We start from the raw sequence: 21,163 nt of genomic DNA on the forward strand, positions 1-21,163 counted from the left end.
ACTTATTGTGGGTGAAGTTTATTGAATTAACCCCAGAAAATGCGACATCTTCTGGGTACTGCTCTGAGACCATGTGACTTTTAAATTGCCGAGATTTCCAAATATAAAATCTCAAGCTTATATGAAACACAACAGACTTGTAATTGAAAATAACAAATATTGGTGATAAAAAGCCAATGCTTTTGATTTTATCACCAAGGATTGTGGGGGAGGGTGCAGAATATATACACCATCCAAAGGCAATAGCAGATTACCAAATTCATTTTATTTTAAATTTCACATACAGCCTCAAACGCTTAGATGTATACTCCATCAATACAATGAAATATCAGCCCAAAAAACAATTGTTCATAAGTCCAGTGTTAATTTGAGACTCGTCTCATCCATATCTGCACCATTCAGCCGTGCACACGATGTCTACGGCCAAAACTCCCATCGTGAAAAAAAACGGCAAGGTTACAACAGCATTTTAGTCAAATTTAATTTACAGCAAATGTCAGGACAAAGACACCTTCACCTCTTTAGTAAGACTTTCTACCTCCCACAGTTAGAGTTTTGTTATTTAAGCATCAGGTTTTTTTTCTTTCATTTTAAAAGCTCCTTCAAATTGTTCTCGCAGCAGAAGCTGTTGGCGCCATATGAAGAGAATAAATCAGGGTCTTTATTGGAAAAATAGGCAAAAATAATTAAAATGAAGGCAATCTGCTGAGTTTACTCATTGCATTTACATCAGCTCCTTTAACGTCTTCTCCAGGTGATCCTTATTGGCACCCATCACCTCCCCCACCTGTTCAACGAGAGACGGAGGGGAAAAAAAACAGGTTTGGCACAGCCTCAAGCACCATCAAAAGCCATTGTTAACATAACCTTGTAGCAGACTGGTAATGGATACATACAACAGATGTTAAGAGTAATACGAACGTCAAATGAAAATTCATTTCTTTGAAAAGGGGTAAACCAGACACCAAACGTTGCATCATATGGAAGTTATTGGGTTTGATCCCAACCCTGATGCCTGTATAATGTGAAGTTTGCATGTTCTCCGTGGTTGTGGTATTTTTCTCCGGGTCCTCAGGTTTTTCCCCTCCAAATTTAGAAACATGCGTTGCGAGTATTTGGCTGCTATACATTTCCACATAAGCCACTTCGTTGAGCTATCATTTGTGGTCAGGTCACTTTACCAGGTAAGGCTCAGTGGGCTTTACCTGGTAAAATAAAAGTTTAGTTTCTGTAGATATGTACCGAGGCTATATGTCCTGGGCTGTCAAACACAACTCTGAAGCTTGATTCATGAGAATAAAGGCCAGTTAGTTTTGATCAGTGACATCCCTTCCATACATTTTATATATTTTCAGAAAAGCGACTTGTGCAATGATACAATACACTTTGCCAAAGCAAAATAAAAAAAATTCACATTAAAAAAAAACATTCAGAAGGTCACCACAGGACGATGATCCAACTTTACATTTATGTGCAGAAAATTGGATTTGTAGAATCAAACATGTGTAGGGGTGTTAGAGAGAGAGCCGTTATGCATGGCAGCCTATGGCAAACAAACACAGTGGGCGGGGCTACGTAAGTGCACGGGGAGGTGCCCTCTACGACGTCCGAGCCAGGCACCCTGGGGGGGGCTGGTTCGAACGTTATGATCCCCCGGGGCCCCACCCCTCAGGGAGGGGTTGGGTATAAAAGGGGATGTATCAAAGGGCTCGGGAGTAGAGTTAAAAGCTAACCAGAGAAGACTGAAGACGTCTTAGATAGAGCCCTGGACTCCCCTAGTTCGATGTCCTTATCAGGGCCGAACAGGACTGAGCCAGCGGCGTGGTCCCGAAAGCCAGAGCCGGTGCTCTTGTAAGAGCTGGTCTGGGACTCCGGGTACCGGGCCCGACTTACCAGTGTCGGGCCAGATAGCCTCCCCTAGCCCGTTAGTGGAGGACTCGGGGGTAGGACAGGGATAGCTAGGGGTGTATTCCCAGTTATACGGGTGAGGGGGCCGATACCCCCTCGAGTGTTATATGCCCACTGTTGTACTGTAAAATAAATACACGTGTGCCTCCACCTCGGTGTCAAGCGTCCTCACCGGTACTTCACATGAACACATTTTCTTCTTTTGCAAATTGTATTCTAAATGTCCCATCTGCATCACATGCTCCGATTACCCACCGATTTGTAACCCTCGCAGGGCAATGCATCAAACACGCATTAGAGAATGGTGCATGGAAGGAGACATGGCAGATCGTCTCTAGACAATCCAAATTAATTTAAAAAAGAGATGCATAATTCCACTCACCTTTTCGTTGTTTTTGAAGAAAATGAACGTGGGCATTGCCTTGATGCCACACAACTCGGCAATATCCTGCACACAAGTGACATATGGAAAAAAAACTTACTTAACCGAGAGCTCCATTACGTTAGTCCAGTGCTGTTGTCAAGACGACTCCACTCACAATAAAAAAAGGGGTTGTCCACACAAATTCTCAATAGAAGAGTTGACTTGGCACCTTTTGGAAGAACACAGCGAAAACATTTCCTGCCACACAAAATGTGGAATTTTGACGATATGATCAGGGCCTTTAACGGAGGAAAAAATAACCATATCGGACATTCCGAGTTTGGCAATTAAAAGTGCAACCCAAAAAACAATCATCCGTTATGTTACTTTAATGTCCAACCATTGGTCAAGCCACATACATGCAGCAGTTGAAATTGTATTCAATAAAAACGGACAAACCAAACCGAAAAATCTCATATCCCGGTTCCCAGTATTTTCCATCGGTCTTTGTTTTGTATGACAGTTCCCCCCTTACAAAAGAGATTGTTTTTTTTGTCTTAAAAGGGCTCTCTCTTTAAAAGCCATTTCATGTATTAAGTATGTGCATAATATTATATATGCACTGTACACAAGCACTGGGTGGACTGTTTGTGCATAGGTACTGTATATGTTCGCACTGTATGCCTGCACTAGATGCATGTGCTGTACGTGTGTACCACTTGTAGGTGCTGAACACATGTACGTATATGTACATGTGCTACAAGTACTGTATGGCTATACGGTATGTGTGCTATTTGCATGCTAGATGTGCTGTACTTTATGCACATGCTGTACGTGCCGTGTGCTGTGTGCGTTCTGCATACAGGGGGTTTGAGCAGTGCGTGTAAAAAAAGTGCTCGATGGTTCTGCACGCCTGGGCTCCCGTGAATGCCCTGGTCGCCGTGATGCTCACCGCAGCGTCGTCCACGTCCACCACGCAGAACACTACGTTGTGGTACTCATTTGCAAAGTCCTAAAGAGAAGTGGGGGGGGGGGGGAGAACACAAGTGAGGGTTTTTACAGGTAGGAACAACAGTTCCACACTGCCCACCAGGGATTATTTGTCTGTCTGTCATGCATGCCCCTGCCCCACCAGAGCCCTCTCATTGGCTCAGGGGCGCCGACCAATGGGAGCGGTGGGTTGGGGTTGGTAGAGGGGGGGGGGTTAGTGGTGGGGGGGGGGGGCACCGCCGCGACGTGGACCAATGAGGAGACGGGCGATGTTTCATTCGCAAAATGAAACTGGGGGAGGGTGGCTCCATTCATAAAATGGAAGTCTTGAAAAGAAAAAAGCAGATCTTTTTGCCTCGTGTTTCTTTCAACATTCCCAGCCTTAAGGTGATTCAGTTGGGGGTGGGAGGGGTGGGGCTGGTCACCCCGTGGTGCCCTTATAAAACTCAAATTTTAACCTACAGACTACACTATACACGACACGACACACTCCACTTATACAGGTAGGAACAACAGCTTCCACACTGCCCACCAGGGATTATTTGTCTGTCGGGCACGAATGCGCCGTCCAAACAAGTTCCTACCTGCCCACTCCGAAGGAACGTGTTTTCTCAATCGCATGGAGGAAGTTTAAGCAGCTCCCATAACCCAATTTATTTTGTGAATACATTGCGAACAGGTATGTAAAGTCAACCCCCCCCCCCCCCGCCACATACCTCCAAGTAATTAAATTGAATCATCACTATACTGGGGTAGGGGGGGGTTACAATTTAAATAAACAACTTTTTTACCAGCTTGAAAACGTTCACGCAAAGACCTCCATCCATCTGTCATTCAATGTGAATGAAATGGAAAACTGGCCACATTTAATCAAACGAGTTGCCTCCCCAACCAGAGACAAAAGGACCTGCTTTGATACCCTTGCCCTGTCAGCCAAGGTATTCCCACCCAGGCAGAGAAGCCCCATGGTCTCATTGCGTCCTACGGATGCACTGCATTGTGCACCTGGTGCGAACACAGTATCATTATTACCGCCGCTTAAATAATTTCACAGGACAAACGAACGTTGCAAACCATTTCGAGAATAAATAAAAAAAAATCACGCATTGTGCGTCTTTCCTTGTTCCGTCTCGTTTGTATCGATTTTGTTAGCTTCATTAATTTATTTACAAGTTGTACGAATCGTACATAATCGATTCTCACCTCGTAAAATTTGATGCATACATCCTGAATACAAGATTTTTTTTTTTAATCGATGCATTGTTACATGCCAATTGCAGCTGCACGAAGCAACAATTTATTTGTACCTCAGCCTTAACCACAGTAGGAGACAGTGCCCATTCCATTTTAGATGCTATGCCTTCAAGATTACACAAAAAACGAAATCAGAATGTATACTGGAGGAATCCGATGAGCTATAAAGCTCTTTCATGAGTGTGCAGTAGGAGCAGGTCATAACGTTACAACGAACAACACAAAAAGACGATAGGCGTGGAAAGTATTGTAAAAGTAATGAGCGAGCGCACCGACGGGCGACGGAGGGCTGCATAGGCACTTGCTGCATCAGTCGTAGCCAATCAGAGCTAACGGTTCCATCTGGGCCAAAGTTAATGGGCGGAGCTCGTGGGTACATGCGGGAACCATCGGGAAGGTTCTGAGAGGGGCGTAGTTCAAGGCGGAGCTCGGCTCCGCCGAGAGGGATATAAGAAGAGGCAAGGGGAGGACTCGGAGTCGGTGTGGGAGCCTGTAGTCCGGACTGCATCGCCGCCATCTCGACACGCCACGCAAGTCTCAACCTGTCGTGGAAGTCGTTTATTACAACTGGAGTTAGAAGTGGTTCTTTTTGAGACAAGAAAACACAACATAGTGCGAAGATGTCCAAGCATCAACAAAATCGCTTAAGAAAATATAAAACAACTTTTTTTTTAATCTTACCAGGCAAAGTCCACCGAGCTATTAACTTATTTTTCAGAAGCCAACTGGCCACAAATGATAACTCAAAGAAGTGACTTATATGGACATTTATAGCGGCAAAATAATCAAATAATCTAAACACACTGGGCAAATCGCCTAACGTTGTGATTATGAAACCCCATGAGACACACCCATGCCCCAACGACTCAAACTCCATGGCCAGATGCACAAAACCTGATGCAGAAGTTTCCCTAATCATTGAGGGTGGCAGAAGTTCACACAATGGTGTTATTTTGTGGAAAAACACATTTTTGGATTAGTCAAGGGTCTGATGGTAGATAAACATTGTAAAAATAATAACAATAATATCAGGTTAATTATTGTATTTATTGAAAACTTTTGCCTGGCAAAAATAGGCCTTATAAACTAGCCAAAAACATAATTGGTTTTTACCCTTCTATCCGGCAACAAAACTGACACCTTTTTTTACAAGGAGTCATGTTTGCATAGACCACAATACCTGGAGCCTGAATGCAAACAAAAAACATAACTCTGATGATATATGCACTGTCCTTGAAGTTGATTAGTCCACACCCGAGACAGCTTTCCTTAGAGCCTTAGTCTCACATGGGTTGGACCAGATGATGCCAAAAGGAGTTATGTTTTGTTTGTATTATGGCTGCAGGTATTGTGATCTATGCAAACATGACTCCTTGTAAAAAAAGGTGTCAGTTTTGTTGCCAGATAGAAGGGTAAAAAACCAATTATCATATTTTTTACTGGCATATGAGGTTCCAATGGTAGCCAAAAACATTGCAGCCAAATGTGTAATCCGAAGTCCCAGAGCTGAATTCTAGTTTTGTGCATCTGACACAGCCATTATATGAACCTCCTGACGAACAGAAACAGGACACAAAGCTTTAACCACCCATGACCTCAGAAGATGCTGGATTAGTTGCCCAACATTGTTGAGCCCTTCTTCATGGAGACCACCCTCAAATATGTTAATTATTCTAAAAGCCAAAATGTACACTCACATGAAAGATCGGAGAGATGACCTTGCACGGACCACACCATGTGGCCGAGAAATCGATTACAACCAACTTGTGCTTGTTCTGCTCCAAAATCTGTTTGTACTCCTCCTGTAAAAAGACAAAAAAAAGCAGCCGATCAATTAGGTCCACCAGGCAGCCGGCCGATTTGGAGCACTTGAGTGTTCATGAGGAGCTCAACTTTGTATGCTTGTTACAGAGGATTGCGACCTGTGCTGATAGAATTTAAATGTATTCTAAGAATGGGGTTAAGTTGCCAGACCAGCAGAAAAATGTCAAAATTTGGGACTTTTTGCAGGCACTGCCTTTCCACCTGCATCTGAAAGGATCCTTAAAGTAGGGATGTAATAATGTACTCCCCTCCTCGACACAATGAATTGTTAGAAATTAAGGTCACAATTCAATAGAAGAACCAAGAAGAGGAATCCCTGCAGTCACGAAAGCTTTAAATCGAAATACAATTCAATAGGGTTTCCTTTTTTTTCCCCTATACTTTGTTTCCATATGTTTTAATACTTTGATACTGGCAAAAGCTTTGGTGCCACTTAGCGGCACATGACTGAGGTTTACAAAAATGGCAATTTGTTTACACAGTGGTTTGAATACTTCATAAGAGTTTTATAGTTCATACAAATGTAACATGTAGTTCAGTTACCAAATGCAGTGGGGCTCACAATTCAGCAAGCTCACTAATTCCGGTTGCAGTTTGCGTTATCTGCCGCGCCTCCCCGTTCAAGGTCGAGATGAAGGATCAACTTTCTTCTCCTGCATCTCTCGCAAATTATGCAATACTCGTCTCCAGTCGTGGCCGTACACCACGAGGCCAGGTTTCTTTAACCATATTTAAATGGTGGACCTCGATAGAAATTAGTGTGTACTGGCTGGCGGGTCACACGACATCATCACCTTTAAAATGTGGCCATTAACCCATAACTCTGGTCTCCAGGTTTCTTATCTCTCTCTTCTAAAATCTGGCTTTCATCTCATCGATATACATCTCTGGCGCAGCGAGTCATATCTCAAAGTGGGCAGTTCCAAGTTCGGCGAACCACTCCAAGAGCTTTCGATTTAAAGCTTTCGTGACTGCGGGGATTCATCTTCTTGGTTCTTTCGGTAAAGTCACGTAGAAGGGAAATAATAAAATAATAAAAATAAAACATAATAAAATATATAATACAATTTTATTATGTTTTATTTTTATTATTTCCCTTCTATGTGACTTTACCGAAAGAACCAAGAAGATCACTCCAAAAGCCTTTACAGGTAACCAGTTGAATAACTCTGTCCAAAACCACTGCTGAGAACGCCTCATATCGACGGCAGGACCAGTCTCTCTATAGCAGGATGACTGTTGGTATCCTACAAAGGTGAAATTCAATTAATTGACCCCGAGGAGATGGGCCCAGTTGATCCTGCAGTGCATTTGGAACCTGCAGCTCTGGAAGCGCGAGTCAATTGCAATAATCGCAGCATTATACAGAAAAGAGTACACTTTTCTGACCGAATGGTTTCCCGGTATCCATAACCAACCAAACTGTACAGTTTGTTTACTTTCTGCACTCCTTTAGGCAGGCTGTATGTACATAATTTATAATGCGAACGAAGCCCATTATTTATACAAGAAAGATATACTCTTTCAGAAAGGTCCATTGGCCAACTTCATCAATGATTATAAAGCATTTCGGTGGAACTTGGGGAAAAAAAATCACACGTACAAGAAATATAAACGAGAATTGTTTTATTCTACCAGGCAACACCCACAGTAGCTCTTTTTCAGAAGCGACCTGGCCACAAATGATAGCTCAACGAAGTGCCTTATCATCTGGAAATTTATAGCAGCCAAATACTGAAAACGGATGTTTCTAAATGTGGAGGGAAAAACCGGAGGGACCGGGAGAAAAATCCACGCGACGATGGGGAGAAACATGCAAAAATCAGGGTTGGGGATAGAACCCACGACCTCCAGTATACCAGGCGAGGAAGTTAATATCTCACCAGTGGAGTAGAAAGTGGTAACATTCAAAGCTGTGCAAGTTTCACCTGTCTCACAACCTCCTGGCCAACTCAGCCCTTCTGCTCAATCTAAAAGAAACACGTCAATACATAACGCTCATGCGTTACAAAACCACCCTTACCGACTCGGCTGTGCATAACCTACATCACTGCTGTGCATAATATCCCTTCGCATACATAACCTTCCTGTTCTACACCAGATTCCCTATGTCTCTGTATATAAAACACCTGCTGTATTGCAATTAGATTGAAAACCTCGTACGTGAATTTTTGTGTTATCACCGTCAAAAGTGAACATTTGGCAGCTATACAAGTGTCAAAATCAATTTGAGGCAGGACAATCAGAAAATAATTTACAAAACTGCAAATTAGCCTTGATCACAAACCCCCCCCCCACAGCTTTCCCAAATATAAGTCACAATGCAACATGTCATTGCATGTTCATGACTGGTGGTAAACAAATGGGCTCTCATACACAAATACAAAGACCTCCCATATAACCTATACAGGCAGTGCTGTGTGGAAACACCTATGAAGGCCAGCAGTGTACGGAGGGGGTGGTATAGCTAAGATTACTCAAGCGCAAATGTTTACACACTGCACCTGGTATTCAATCTTGAAAGGCAGAGTAAACCTCGGGGTAGGCCCAGCACCAATTCAGATGTTATTCGCTGATGTTGACCGAGTAGGTGCGGAGATGTTAACTCCCTCGCCTGGTATACAGGAGATCGTGGGTTCGATCCCGACCAAGACTCCTGTATACAGGTAGTCCCCTCTACTTACGATGGAGATGCGTTACGACGACCCCATCGCAAGTCAAAAATATCGTAAGTCGAAGATGGCCTAGCCTACCCAGGAGTCTTAAAAGAATGGTGATAATTTAGCAAAGCAGAGCAATTTACAATACCGTAGTGTATAAACTATATACTGTATGTATTTAGTAATTACAATACTGTATTGCACAGTAAAATGTCAAGTAAAAAAACAAGGTGAATTCTTAGCCTATCTATATGAACTGTAATTTAATAGAAAAGGCGGGAGATGCGTACATCCCGGCAGCGTCCCAACGTACAGCATCGTACCTCGTGCGCTGCTGCGTTTGCCTGCCGCGCGAAATTTTAAATATTTTACAATTTTGTCGTATCGTAAGATCGAAATATCGCAAGTCGGACCATCGTAACTCGGGAACCATCTATATTTGGAGGTTGTATGTTCGTACGTTCTCTCCCCGTGGTCACAGTAAATTATTCTCCGAGTCCTGTTATTCCCTCCATATTTGGTAACATGCGTTTAGCTGATATAAATTTCCACACAAGCCACTTTGTGGCCAGGTCGCTTCTGAAAAATAGTTATATAGCTCCGCGGGTCTTACCTGGTAAAATAAATAGTTTCAATACATTAGTTTTCACTCGGATCGCCGGATTTGCAATGCAGTGTGCGGAAACCATTGCAGTAGTGTGGGAAGTGTGATGACACAGGAATCATTCCCTAGAGAAACACAGCCATTTGTTATTTAACTAACAAGCGTCTGATGCTGTGGGATCGGTTCATAACAGGGTTAATCAGATGCTCCCATCATCACGGAAACGCAACGTCACGGCGCGATGCAATTACTTGCATTTCCCTGGCAGGGAAAGTGCCGGATGAGATGGTGGTAAAAAAACAGCCCCAGCGTTAAGAACACACAAAAATGGCATGCTCCATTTGGTTCTTTGTAGCAATCGCAATAATATAAAACACAAATACTCTTTGGTTCTTTCGGTAAAGTCAGTCACGTAGGTATAAAATAAAATCACATTTCGGGCGCAACACAAGTGTCCATCATCAGGTGGGAAAGCATGGTATGCTGCTGAGGCAGACTGTTTTAAAAGGTTTTAAATGGGTGTAGCGCACTTCTTTGACCCTAGAGCTACACCCTTTTCAAACCTTTAAAACAAAAACAGTCTGCCTCAGCAGCAGACCATACTTTCCCACCTAATGATGGACGCTTGTGTTGCGCCCGAAACGTCGCGATTTATTTTATACCTACGTGACTTTACCGAAAGAACCAAAGAGTATGGATTCCTGCAGTCACGAAAGCTTCAAATCAAGATAAACACTAATGTGTTGCCCCATTTAACTCAATAAGCATGTCCACCTATATGCTGAAGCAGTCTCAGAAAAGGTAGGGCATCGCCCTCTCTCGTCTGGGCATAAGAGCTGCTATTTCTGGGGTGTGGGTCGGTAATGGCCTGGTGATTGAGCGTCGTTTACACATGAAAACAATGAATCAGCACCACTTAAGGTTCTGAATTTTAACCCTGAAGCCGTTTTAAATGTTATTCAAGGAACAGACTTCGCTGGAAAGACAGCGAGCCTGTATGTTGATGTTTTCCCCATATTTGATATTCTGTCAACTAATGTACTTTTTCTTAAGAAAATAAGTGTAAAGTGTCTGCTTAATGAACTTATGGAATCAATTGTGTTGATTAAAAATAACAAATTGTTTGAGTGTCCCTGCGAATATCTTAAAACACGTCGTCAAGAATGCTCGATTTTACACTGGTTCAATCTAGGCACTGTGCTGATTTGGCAAATCACTCATGGAATGCATTTTACGCCACAGCAAAAAAAAATAGAAAAATTCTTCAAATACCCGGGTTTAACCACAACGGCCAACTCTAACTGGAAGTACATGTATTTATCCAGTCTATGGCCTGTGCACTCAACACTGAACCATTTTTTCTCGGACTTGTAGCCTCGCTAAAATAGCTCCAAGCTGGTAAGATTAAATAAATTGCCCGACTGACCGCAACAGTTGACAGCATGTACTGTATTGTCCAGATACATAATTTTCATCCGACAAAGCATTCATCCCAATGTAGGGCACTCATGAAAAACAGTCGTTAGCCTTTGTAAGGACTACTGTAAGCCTCTTTTAATCCATTGCTAGATCAAAGTATCCTGCTGTTGTGTAGCTACTCGTGCTGGTCACAGCAGGTTGAAGGGCGACACCCCAGAACTATATGCTTTGGTTCTTTAGGTAAGTCACGCAAGTAGAAATAAAAAAAATCACGACGTTTTGATAGCAACACAAGCCATGGTCTTCAGGTGAAAATCGCGATAGCCGCGATGTCTGCTTCGAGCAGCACGGCTCTCGCGATTTTCACCTGAAGACGATGGCTTGTGTGTTGCTATTGAAACGTCGTGATTTATTTTGTTTTATTTCCACCTACATGACTTTACCGAAAGAACCAAAGAGTATGGATTCCTGCAGTCACGAAAGCTTCAAATCAAGATAGAACCCCAGTATTAGTTCAGGTTTAATTCGCCATTGATGTTAGCTATGGTATGGAATAAATCTCTGGTGAACCAGTTCACAGTACAGGAAGACCTATCTTTGCACTACTCCGTTGAATGCGTTTCATGGAGAAATGTTTTTACCAAAACAATTAAGAAAATCGAAAAAGCGCTTACGAATGAGAACACAGTCTTGATGAAGTGCACACACCACCATGTGTACATTCGCTCAGGCAATAAGAACGATGTACACTCAAGGTCTATTTACAAAAAAAAGACATTTTACCAATTAAGGCCCACAGCTTCGTAGCTCTTTTTAAATCCTTTATATTAAGTTCACTTGCTTGCGCGCTTACGACCGTGCAAATCTTTCGGTCTTTTTTAAACCCACTTCCCGTGATCCAATCGAGCTGACATTTTGCACAGACTTTTTAGGAAAAAAAAATTCATATTTAATTAAAAATACCAATGTGATAAAAATGAAACTCTTACTCAAGAAAAACAGAAATGAATAATAAAATAAAACCGATGCCACGCATATAAATGATTTATAGTGAAAAACTTTGTGTTTACGGATTAATTTTTTCAGAAGCAACGTGGCCATAACAAATGATAGCTCAAAGAAGTGTCATATGGTCACGTGGCAAATTTAAATTAGCAGCCAAACTAACTGCATATTTCTAAATGTGGAGGGGGGGGGGAAAAACCTGAGGAACCGGAGAAAAATGCACACGACCACAGGGGAGAGACAGCAAACTCCAAATATTCAGCAGGCGTCAGGGTCGGGGTCAAACCCACGACTTCCTGTATACCAGACAGTGAATGAGTAAGTCAAGCAGAGCTCGTCAGATAAAACAAAAGCACCCACCAATGGTGCGTTTACTTAGCCGTGGTCTCCCTCTGCCTTATTTTCACGTATTTTCGTGAGCAACTTAGACCCCATAATATCTGCAAAAAAATTAACCCGTAAAAACTAAGTTTTTCACTCTAAATCCTTTATATGCGTGGCGGCTAGAGTCCTCTCGTCCTCTGGCTTGAGATGGCTGCCACCTATGGATCAGATGATTGTCTGCCAGCATTAAGCAATTGGTAATTAAATATTTTAAAAAAATTCCCTAAACAGTGTAAAATTTTAGAAAAAAAATTCAGGAAAATTAATTGTCACACACAACGAGTCTGTGTGGAAAATTTCAGCTCGATTGGATCACGGGAAGTGTGTTAAAAAACGACCGAATGATTTGCACGGTCGTAAGCAAGCAAGCAAGCACGCAAGCACGCAAGCAAGCGAACTTAATATAAAGGATTTAAAAAGGAGGACTGCAAGCGTTAGTGCTGGAAATGTGACCAAAGTGTCGAGGCAAAGTATAATTAGATGATAATAAAATGCTGTAAAGCGTGTCGGGGCAGGTGAGCGTTAGGTGGCTGTGGGTCATGAGCATCATCATCAGGTGGAGGCACAATACTTACCGATGTTATTATAATAAGAAAATCGTATTTTAAAAAATGTTTACCATCTGTATTATTAGGGTGATATTAACGAAAAAATGAAGGCCTCGTAGAAAGAAATAACGCTGTCGGGAATGCATCGCCAGTCATACAATCGTATAAGGATGCCTTATTACCACCAATTTGGTGAGCACACTCACTTCTCCAACAATTTTGTTATTTCACCAATAATTTGCCGGAAAACCTAACTTGCTAATGGCAAAACCTACCAAATGTGCCATGAGAGAAAATACACAAACCCCTCTGCTTTCAAAGAATGGGTACATTTTCATTCACAATAAAAAGAACAAGCTCCCTTCATGGACTAGCTTGCCAGTTTTTTAAAAATACATTAGTTTGTGTAGTCACCATGATTAGGGTTGTTTGCTTAGAAATCCAGCTCTGTATTTCAGGGACTAGACTTAATTAAAATGTGTCACTCAATCCTTCTGCCACCAAGCTTTTTTTCTATTGTATAATAAAGGTCTGTCCCATGGAGTTTTGTATTGTTTGCTTAAGTGCAGTTTGTAAGGGCAGCCAGGCTAACAAATGTGTATTTAGCAAGTCCGTGGCTATTTGTTCACAATTGCCGTTATGAACTCCAGCTTGTATTTTTTGTTTTTGGTACACACACACACAAAGTGTGTTGTTGGAGTTTTCCACCAGAGATTGTACTGCCACGGTCGTATTTCTTGCGGATATGGCCGAGCCATTTTCCGCTTGTTGCAAGAAGTTATGGCTTGAGGCCAACAGCCGTGGGCGTATTAGCCAAAAATAAGTACCAGCTGCTTCACACAATAGATAACTTTGAAAAAGAAAAATTCGCGTAATTTAAAATGGTGTAAAAAGCGCATGGAAAAAAAAATCTCCGCTTAGTAAGGCAACTGTATTCATCTATTAAATCGAACACCTCAGGTCAGCCTTGTGCTGTAAGAATGGTACGAATACCAAACATAACAAATCATTATTATTAAAAGGATATGGGGACTAACATAGGAAGTCCTCCAACAATGAATATTTAAAGACCATTGTCTTAAATGATTAACAAATTCCATAGCAGCAGAGCAAGTCTGTAATGTTTGAAGAGGCTTATGGAAAAATAATAGGATTTTAACCTTTCTGGTAAGGTGTCACCTTGTTTATTTTAACTCAAAAATGAAAAAAAATCTGAAGTCGGAGAAATCTGTAGAATGATTTTTTTTTAATCTGGACAACCCACATCGCCAGTGCCTCACATTTTTCCAACATCTTCTTGGTTCTTTCGGTAAAGTCACGTAGAAGGGAAGTAATAAAATAATAAAAAATAAAACATAAAATAAATCTCACGACGTTTCGGCCACAACGCAAGCAGCCGTCCTCAGTGGTGGTGTTTCATTCAGACGCCGTCTCCCCGACAGACCTGGTCTTCACCTGAGGATGGCTGCTTGCGTTGTGGCCGAAACATCGTGAGAATTATTTTATTATGTTTTATTTTTATTATTTTATTACTTCCCTTCTACGTGACTTTACCGAAAGAACCAAGATGATAAATCCCTGCAGTCACGAAAGCTTTAAATCGAAATTTTTCCAACAGTTAAGGAACACATTCCTGCGGAGGGAGCTGGTAGGAACGTTGGGTTGCTCGGTCAATGGCCAGGGTCAATGACAGCGTGGTGTATTCCGCAACTATGCCTTTAGTGTGGCCCCTGATAATACACAAATCTGAAAACACCCCTTTTCAGGTAGTGTAGCGGCCCTCACACGTACTTATGTCTTAGCGGTGGAAGTGAAGAACACTCATGTAAAGAAATAAGTTTCACTAAAGTCACTCAAGTTTTCTTTGTCGGGCCACAGATCATTACAGCTTGGATTTGCCTTTATAATAACAAAAATTTGCCAAATGTAATTTGTGCTTGTCTGTATTTTCCTGCATAGCCGTTCAGTGCTAAAGCTAGTCTTTGAAACAAATAAATACTGCCGGATGTCTCAATGGAACCTGAACGATCTTGAGGTTTTAGAATAAGGGGCTCGATAAACTATATACAAGTAGGCAAGAGCTCATCGTAGAAACGACATTTAGTAAAAAACCAAAGAGATCAAAACAATTAAAGTACTGATAGGACTGAAATTGGTTGGTTGACCTTAATACCTTTCAGGAACAAAGCGTCACTCGATAATAAGTGGAGTTATTCAACTTCAAAAGCTTGATTATATACCTCGTGTCACAATGTCTGTTTTTACTTGAATGTATGTTGAACTTCTTTAACAGTGTACATCGCCAACTGTGCTAAATCAAAGGTGGTATTTGCTTTGACAGTCTGAATCAAACGGTTGTGTTGTTTCTATTGTTGGTAAAACGTTTCCAGGTTCGATGGGGGCTTCTTGCCAACAATAATATACTTCATAGCTACGCAACTTTTAAAAAGGCGGCACCTAAATGGTATCTAATTGCACCTCCAGAGAAATCAAACCGATCGCACAAACACCACCTACGAATTAGCAGATTAAAACATTTTCCACATTAAGCGCTTTACAACAGAGGCAAGGAAACAAGCCAAGAATTAAGAACAAGAGACATCGCACAAGGATAGCACAACGCGTGTAGCGCAAACGCCACAACACAATACGACGATTTGTATTTCTTCACAACAGTTGTGTGTCAAGTAGGCGTGATGCAGCTATTCATTTATTTTTTATTTGCATAACAGCCCGGTAAAAGTGACGAACCGTAATAAGGTGGGAGGAGGGGGGTACAGAAACTCCGTAGACCAAATTCCAAACTCCGTGCTCCTGGGTTCTGGGAAGGGGAGATTTGAAGCTTTCGTGACTGCAAGGATTCACACTCTTAGGTTTTTTTTCCGGTCAAGTCACGTAGGTAAAAATAAAAGAATAATAAATGAAAATAAATCAATTAAATCACCATTTTGATTTAATTGATTTAGTTTCTTTTTTTATTTTGTATTTTTACCTACGTGACTTTACCGAAAAAACCTAAGAGTATGCCCCACTCATGTAGGGGGACTGCGGGCAGGAGCTGTAGGTTCTTATATGGGGAAGTGAAGGCAAGGGAAGAGGAACAAAAGTATGGGTTGGCTATTAAATGTATTAGACTCGATTCTTCCACTCCCTGATATGCACAAAATCACGCGGGTGAGCATCTTTGAACAATTTTACATCTTGGCAAATGGAGCGAACTAAACTATACACACCACTTAAAAATCGCCCCAAGGATCCAGAGAAAAACTCGTGCTTTTATTTTAGTGCATTGAAGAAGGTAGAGTCTTTTGCAAATCGGTTTGATGAAACATTAAGTACCAGTGTGTTTTTTTGCAATGTTGTCACGAGCATTCTTTTCCTTTTCTAGATTTGAAGTTTTCGTGACTGCAAGGATTCATACTCTTTGGTTTTTTCAGGAAAGTCACATAGGTAAAACATTTAAATTAATTAAATCACGACGTTTCAGGCACAATACGAGCAACCATGTAGGACCTTTTCCAGGGCTACTGAAAGGGCCCTGTCATGTTCCCGATACTTGATAAACTTATGACTTTACCCAAAGAACCAAAGAATACGAATTCTTTGCAGTCACGAAAGTTAAGTCAAAATTTTAACATATTACTATGGTGGAAGGACAGGGAAAATAAACCCATCTGCATGTGCATAAATGCAACTTGCTAAAAAACACAATTGCAGTTATTATTTACCCAGGAAAGCCTCAGGTTTTTGCAGTGGGAGGGTGGGGAAGACTACGTAATCCCAATTAAATAATTATCAGACCATTTCTTAGAATTGGGTTGTTTGCCCAACGCTACTGTCATCCCATAGCTAAAACGTTGTTGGATACAAAGTGCAGTGTGCTAACCACTACACGATGTACCTGCCCCCAAAATTCGATATTTTTTGTGCCTCTCTACAGGTCTGCCTCACTCCATCTGTGTCTCTCAATGTCTCAATCTACTTTTCCATCTGTCTCCCGTGTGTGTCGCTGTGTTTTTCTCTCTACAATCTGTTCAGAGCATTTGGCTGCGAGACATTTTTTACGTGATAAGCCACGTCGTTGATCTATCATTTGTGGCCAGGTCACTTCTGAAAAACACATTCCTGCGGAGGGAGCTGGTAGGAACGTTGGGTTGCTCGGTCAACGGCGGCGTGGTGTATTCCGCAAATATGCCCGACTGAGGGTGGGCACAAGCCGGCGTGAGTAGGTTAAACGTTGAGTTTTATAAGGGCACCACGGGGTGACCAGCTCCTCCCCACCCAGCCCCACCCTCCCACCCAGCCCCTCCCCACCCAGCCCCTCCCCTCCCATTTTTGAATGCACGACGGACACAATAATCCCCTGTGGGCTGGTGTAACCTGGCGGTTCCTACCAGTAATAGCTATATAGCTCAGTAGGCCTTACCTGGTAAAGTAAAACAAAGTTTCGTAGTTTTAAATGGCTTGCCGTTGAGGGCCTGTCCGCTCTTCCTGCCCATGTGCACAGGGCCCCACAGTGTTGAGATGTCACTTGTCAATGTGGTAGAGTCAGGGGTGGAGGGGTGGGGTATTCTCCCGTGAGCCTGGTACAGTGCGTGCTGGGCCCCAGACAACTCCGCTCTAAACAGCAAGGGTCCTTCTTACCTGCTGAAGAGCCCTATCCAAGCCTTGCAAGATAACTCAGACAACAGTTGTGCTTTCTGCCTTCCCCACTCGCTTTCCTCCCCTCCCTCCCCGCCCATCTCCGAGTAATAGTGCACAGTCATCCCACCTCAACAGAAAGCGCAATTTAAACCCAAATGGCAGTAGTAAATGCACAAGACACCACCCCAGGATAAGGCGTGCCAAAACGAGCATCTATCACATTCACGCCTTCATTTTAACTACCGTACATGGCCAATGACACGTTACACCTATCTTACAAGGTACACTTGTAATGATTGTAAATACCTAAGTGCTAAAGTTGTTATCGTTTGCCAAAGCTATGACATTTCCACATTTGGGCTGTGGCATGAGCGTCACGATATCCCAGGATTTTGAAATCTACAACAGGGTCCTTTAGAGTCTACAGAAAGCAATTCCCTCTGGATAGATGGTATTAATGACCAGACAACATTCATAGACTATGGCAAGAATCGAAATAATTTAAGGAACTTGTGTAGCGACCTACGGATTAAATGCAGAGCAGAAATAAAAACGAATACTATTGTTTTTTATTTTACCAGGCAAGGCCCACCGAGTTATATAGGAAGCGACCTGGTCACAAATGACAGCTCAACGAGGTGATTAAAACATGTGGGAATGTACAGCAGCCAAATACTCTAAAGCACATGTTCGTATAAGTGGAGAGGGAAAAAAATCAGGGGACCCGGGGAAAAAGCCACACGACCACAGGAAGAACATGAAAACTCCAAATACACAGGCGTCAGGGTTGAACCCACAACCTCCTGTATACCAGGCGAGGTAGTTAACATCTCGCAAACCTGGCGCCCCATTAAAGTATTGTAATTTTATTATAGTATTGCTGTTCCAAAGGATCTCTGAAGCACAATTGTATTTTAACGTGCAATAAAGAGAAGTGCCGTCTCATTTTAACAGAGCAGTTCGGTTCCAACATCGCAGTCTTTCAAACAACTGGGATCTCATTCAGACACCAGAATCAGACACCTCAATGCAAACTGGAGTCTTAGGCAAACACTGTAAACCCATTTCAACACACTGGGGTCTCGGAAACAGCAGTCTCATTGTTCAATCGCTGAAGTTTTGTTGAAACACGGGTTTAACAATCGCTTAGGTCACATTTACTGTCAAGGCAAGCGGTTACTGCATAAGTGTTGACAGTGTTGTCACGTACACCGTTATGTAAGAAGTCAAACCTACCCCCTAAAAGCCTTTACACGTGTGCCTTGCGACCCCCCCCCCCCTCCATTCTTGGTGGTTTACATCCAAGCCTGGCTCTGCTCTTTAGGCTGGTCACGTGGACTTTTCTCCAGGTCCTGTTTTCCCCTCCAAATCTTGCAACATGCGTTTAGTGTTTGGCCGCTATAAATTTCCACGCGATAAGCCACTTCGTCGATCTGTCATTCGTGTGTCTTTTCCTGGTACAATAAAAGCTTAGTTTGTAGTTTTCACTTCGAAGAATTTTACTTCAGGCTAAAAGGAGACATCAACGACTCCACACACTTCCCCCCCCCCCCCCAGCAAGACATGTGGCATTTGATTCAGGTCACCATTCCTTGCCACGCCGAACGTGAATCACCCGATCAAGACAGCTAATATTAGCCTGGTCAATCCTGGGCCCCTCCCATCCTTCAGCTCACTCTGACAGGTGTGGTGATGATTTCATATGGTCATTGAAGTGCAGATATTGGAGGTTCAGTTATGTGTGATTTAGACATTTTTATTGCTTTGCAAGTGGGGGAAATTGCAGATACCCACTCGGACACTTCAAATTTATGTTTTAAGCAATTCGGCGCTACCTACTCCATGGTTTGGCGTTCGTAGCCACAGTAAAACACGAAGACGTTTTTTTTCCTGTGCATTTAGTATCCGCATCTCTACTGTTTTGTAAGGATCCAGTTAAACACTTTTTTTTCCGTGTACGATTAAAGCGAGGCAATGTTATGGTGGCGTGGTCAAGTATGGCCATACTCACTTGACCGGCGAAATTCACTTAAAGGGCATGGAGTTTGAAGAAAAGTTCAACATGGGAATGATTAGACAGAGTTGGCATATTTCGTGATTTGCTTAAACCAAGGGTAGGTAGCCTAAGAGATTAATCTCTAACGTTATACGAATTATATTATTGGTTCTTTCGGTAAAGGTACGTCGAAGGGAAATAATAAAATCATAAATAAAAATAAATAAAGTTTAATTTGTATTATTTCCCAATCAAATTTTATTGATTTATTTTTATTATTTCCCTTCTACGTGACTTTACCGAAAGAACCAAGAATATGAATCCCTGCAGTCACGAAAAACTTTAAATCAAATCATTTTCCTATCAGGTCCGCGACACCAATAAAATCTGGCAGCTAAAAATAACTTTATAAAATTTCCGTGTAGTATATCGATCATTCGAAATTTGCATATTTCTCTCCTCGTGGCCGCGTGGACTTCCATCAGGGTCATCGGGGGTTTTTTTTCCCCCCCTCCACATTTTAGAAGCATGCGTTTTATAGAGTAATTGGCTGCTATACATTGCCACACGACAAGCTTCTGAAAAAAAATATGAGCTGGTGAAAAATAAAAGTTAATAGTTTAGAGATTCGAAACTGTCATGGCCCACGAAATAAACCTCCACCAACCCAACCATCTGCACCTGTGTGGCAAGGCCCCTCGTCCGTGGATAATATGTTCTCACCAATCAACATCGAACCCGCGGCTATAAATTACTTATCAATACTTTAATTGCAAAAATTGCAAGCGGACAGGGGAAACACCCCGATCGATTCGCGAAACGGCGCCGCAATGCGGCGTGCATGGCTGACTGTGTGAGTGGAGTAGACACAGACTTTAAACACCCAACAACAAGGCTTCGCCTATCGCTCAACAACCACACACGCTCAACAACTCGAGGGCGACTCACAGAGACAGACACACATGACACCCAACAAAGAGAAAGACACACGGTGTTGTTGGGAGGAGGGTTGCCTTGCCTTGTTATTCAGCTTCGTGACACCCATGGCGACAGCGGAGCGAGACGAGAGGAAGTGACGCACGGGCAGGAGAGGTGATGGGGGGGGGTGGGTCGACCGGACACTGAGATGAGCGAATGGAGGAGGAGGCGGCAGCGGGGAAGAGACGGCGCGCGCGGTATTTATAGCGGAGCGCTGTGTGGGTGGGAGGGAGAGGGCGACGCCCATAACCACGCCCCCTTCACCCAACACCCAATCACAACACGTCTCCTACCACTCACGCCACGCCCCCTTCACCCACCACCCAATCATACCACGCCTCCTACCACACACACACACCACGCCCCCTTCACCCAATCACAACACGTCTCCTACCACTCATACCACGCCCCCTTCACCCATCACCCAATCACAATTCGCCTCCTACTACACACACCACGCCCCCTTCACCCATCACCCAATCACAACACGCCTCCTACTACACACGCCACGCCCCCTTCACCCACCACCCAATCACACCACGCCTCCTACCACTGACGCCACGCCCCCTTAACACACACCATGCC

At 42.8% G+C, this 21,163-nt stretch overlaps 1 protein-coding gene across 1 annotated transcript; it reads right to left on the reverse strand.

Annotated features, from left to right (window-relative positions):
* Positions 1–245: 245 nt before the first annotated feature.
* Positions 246–20,748, reverse strand: TXN (thioredoxin). The gene is made up of 5 exons (XM_061577505.1): positions 20,619–20,748; positions 6,214–6,318; positions 3,225–3,284; positions 2,291–2,356; positions 246–787 (listed from the first exon to the last, which is right to left on the reverse strand). The coding sequence occupies exons 1-5, from the start codon at positions 20,643–20,645 to the stop codon at positions 725–727; spliced, it is 321 nt and encodes a 106-aa protein (XP_061433489.1). The 5' UTR covers positions 20,646–20,748; the 3' UTR covers positions 246–724.
* Between the last annotated feature and the right edge of the window lie 415 nt (positions 20,749–21,163).

This window comes from Lethenteron reissneri, chromosome 64 (genome assembly GCF_015708825.2).
Source record: "Lethenteron reissneri isolate LAM-NWPU_2019-01 chromosome 64, ASM1570882v1, whole genome shotgun sequence".
NCBI classification, from domain to species: Eukaryota; Metazoa; Chordata; class Hyperoartia; order Petromyzontiformes; family Petromyzontidae; genus Lethenteron; species Lethenteron reissneri.

Excerpts from the sequence above, each read along its gene's own strand:
- TXN (XM_061577505.1), bottom strand. The coding sequence starts at position 20,645 with ATGGGTGTCACGAAGCTGAATAACAAG. Across the intron at positions 6,319-20,618 it reads TCACGAAGCTGAATAACAAG|GAGGAGTACAAACAGATTTT; the intron begins GCAAGGCAACCC and ends GTCTTTTTACAG. Across the intron at positions 788-2,290 it reads TCTTCAAAAACAACGAAAAG|GTGGGGGAGGTGATGGGTGC; the intron begins GTGAGTGGAATT and ends CTCGTTGAACAG.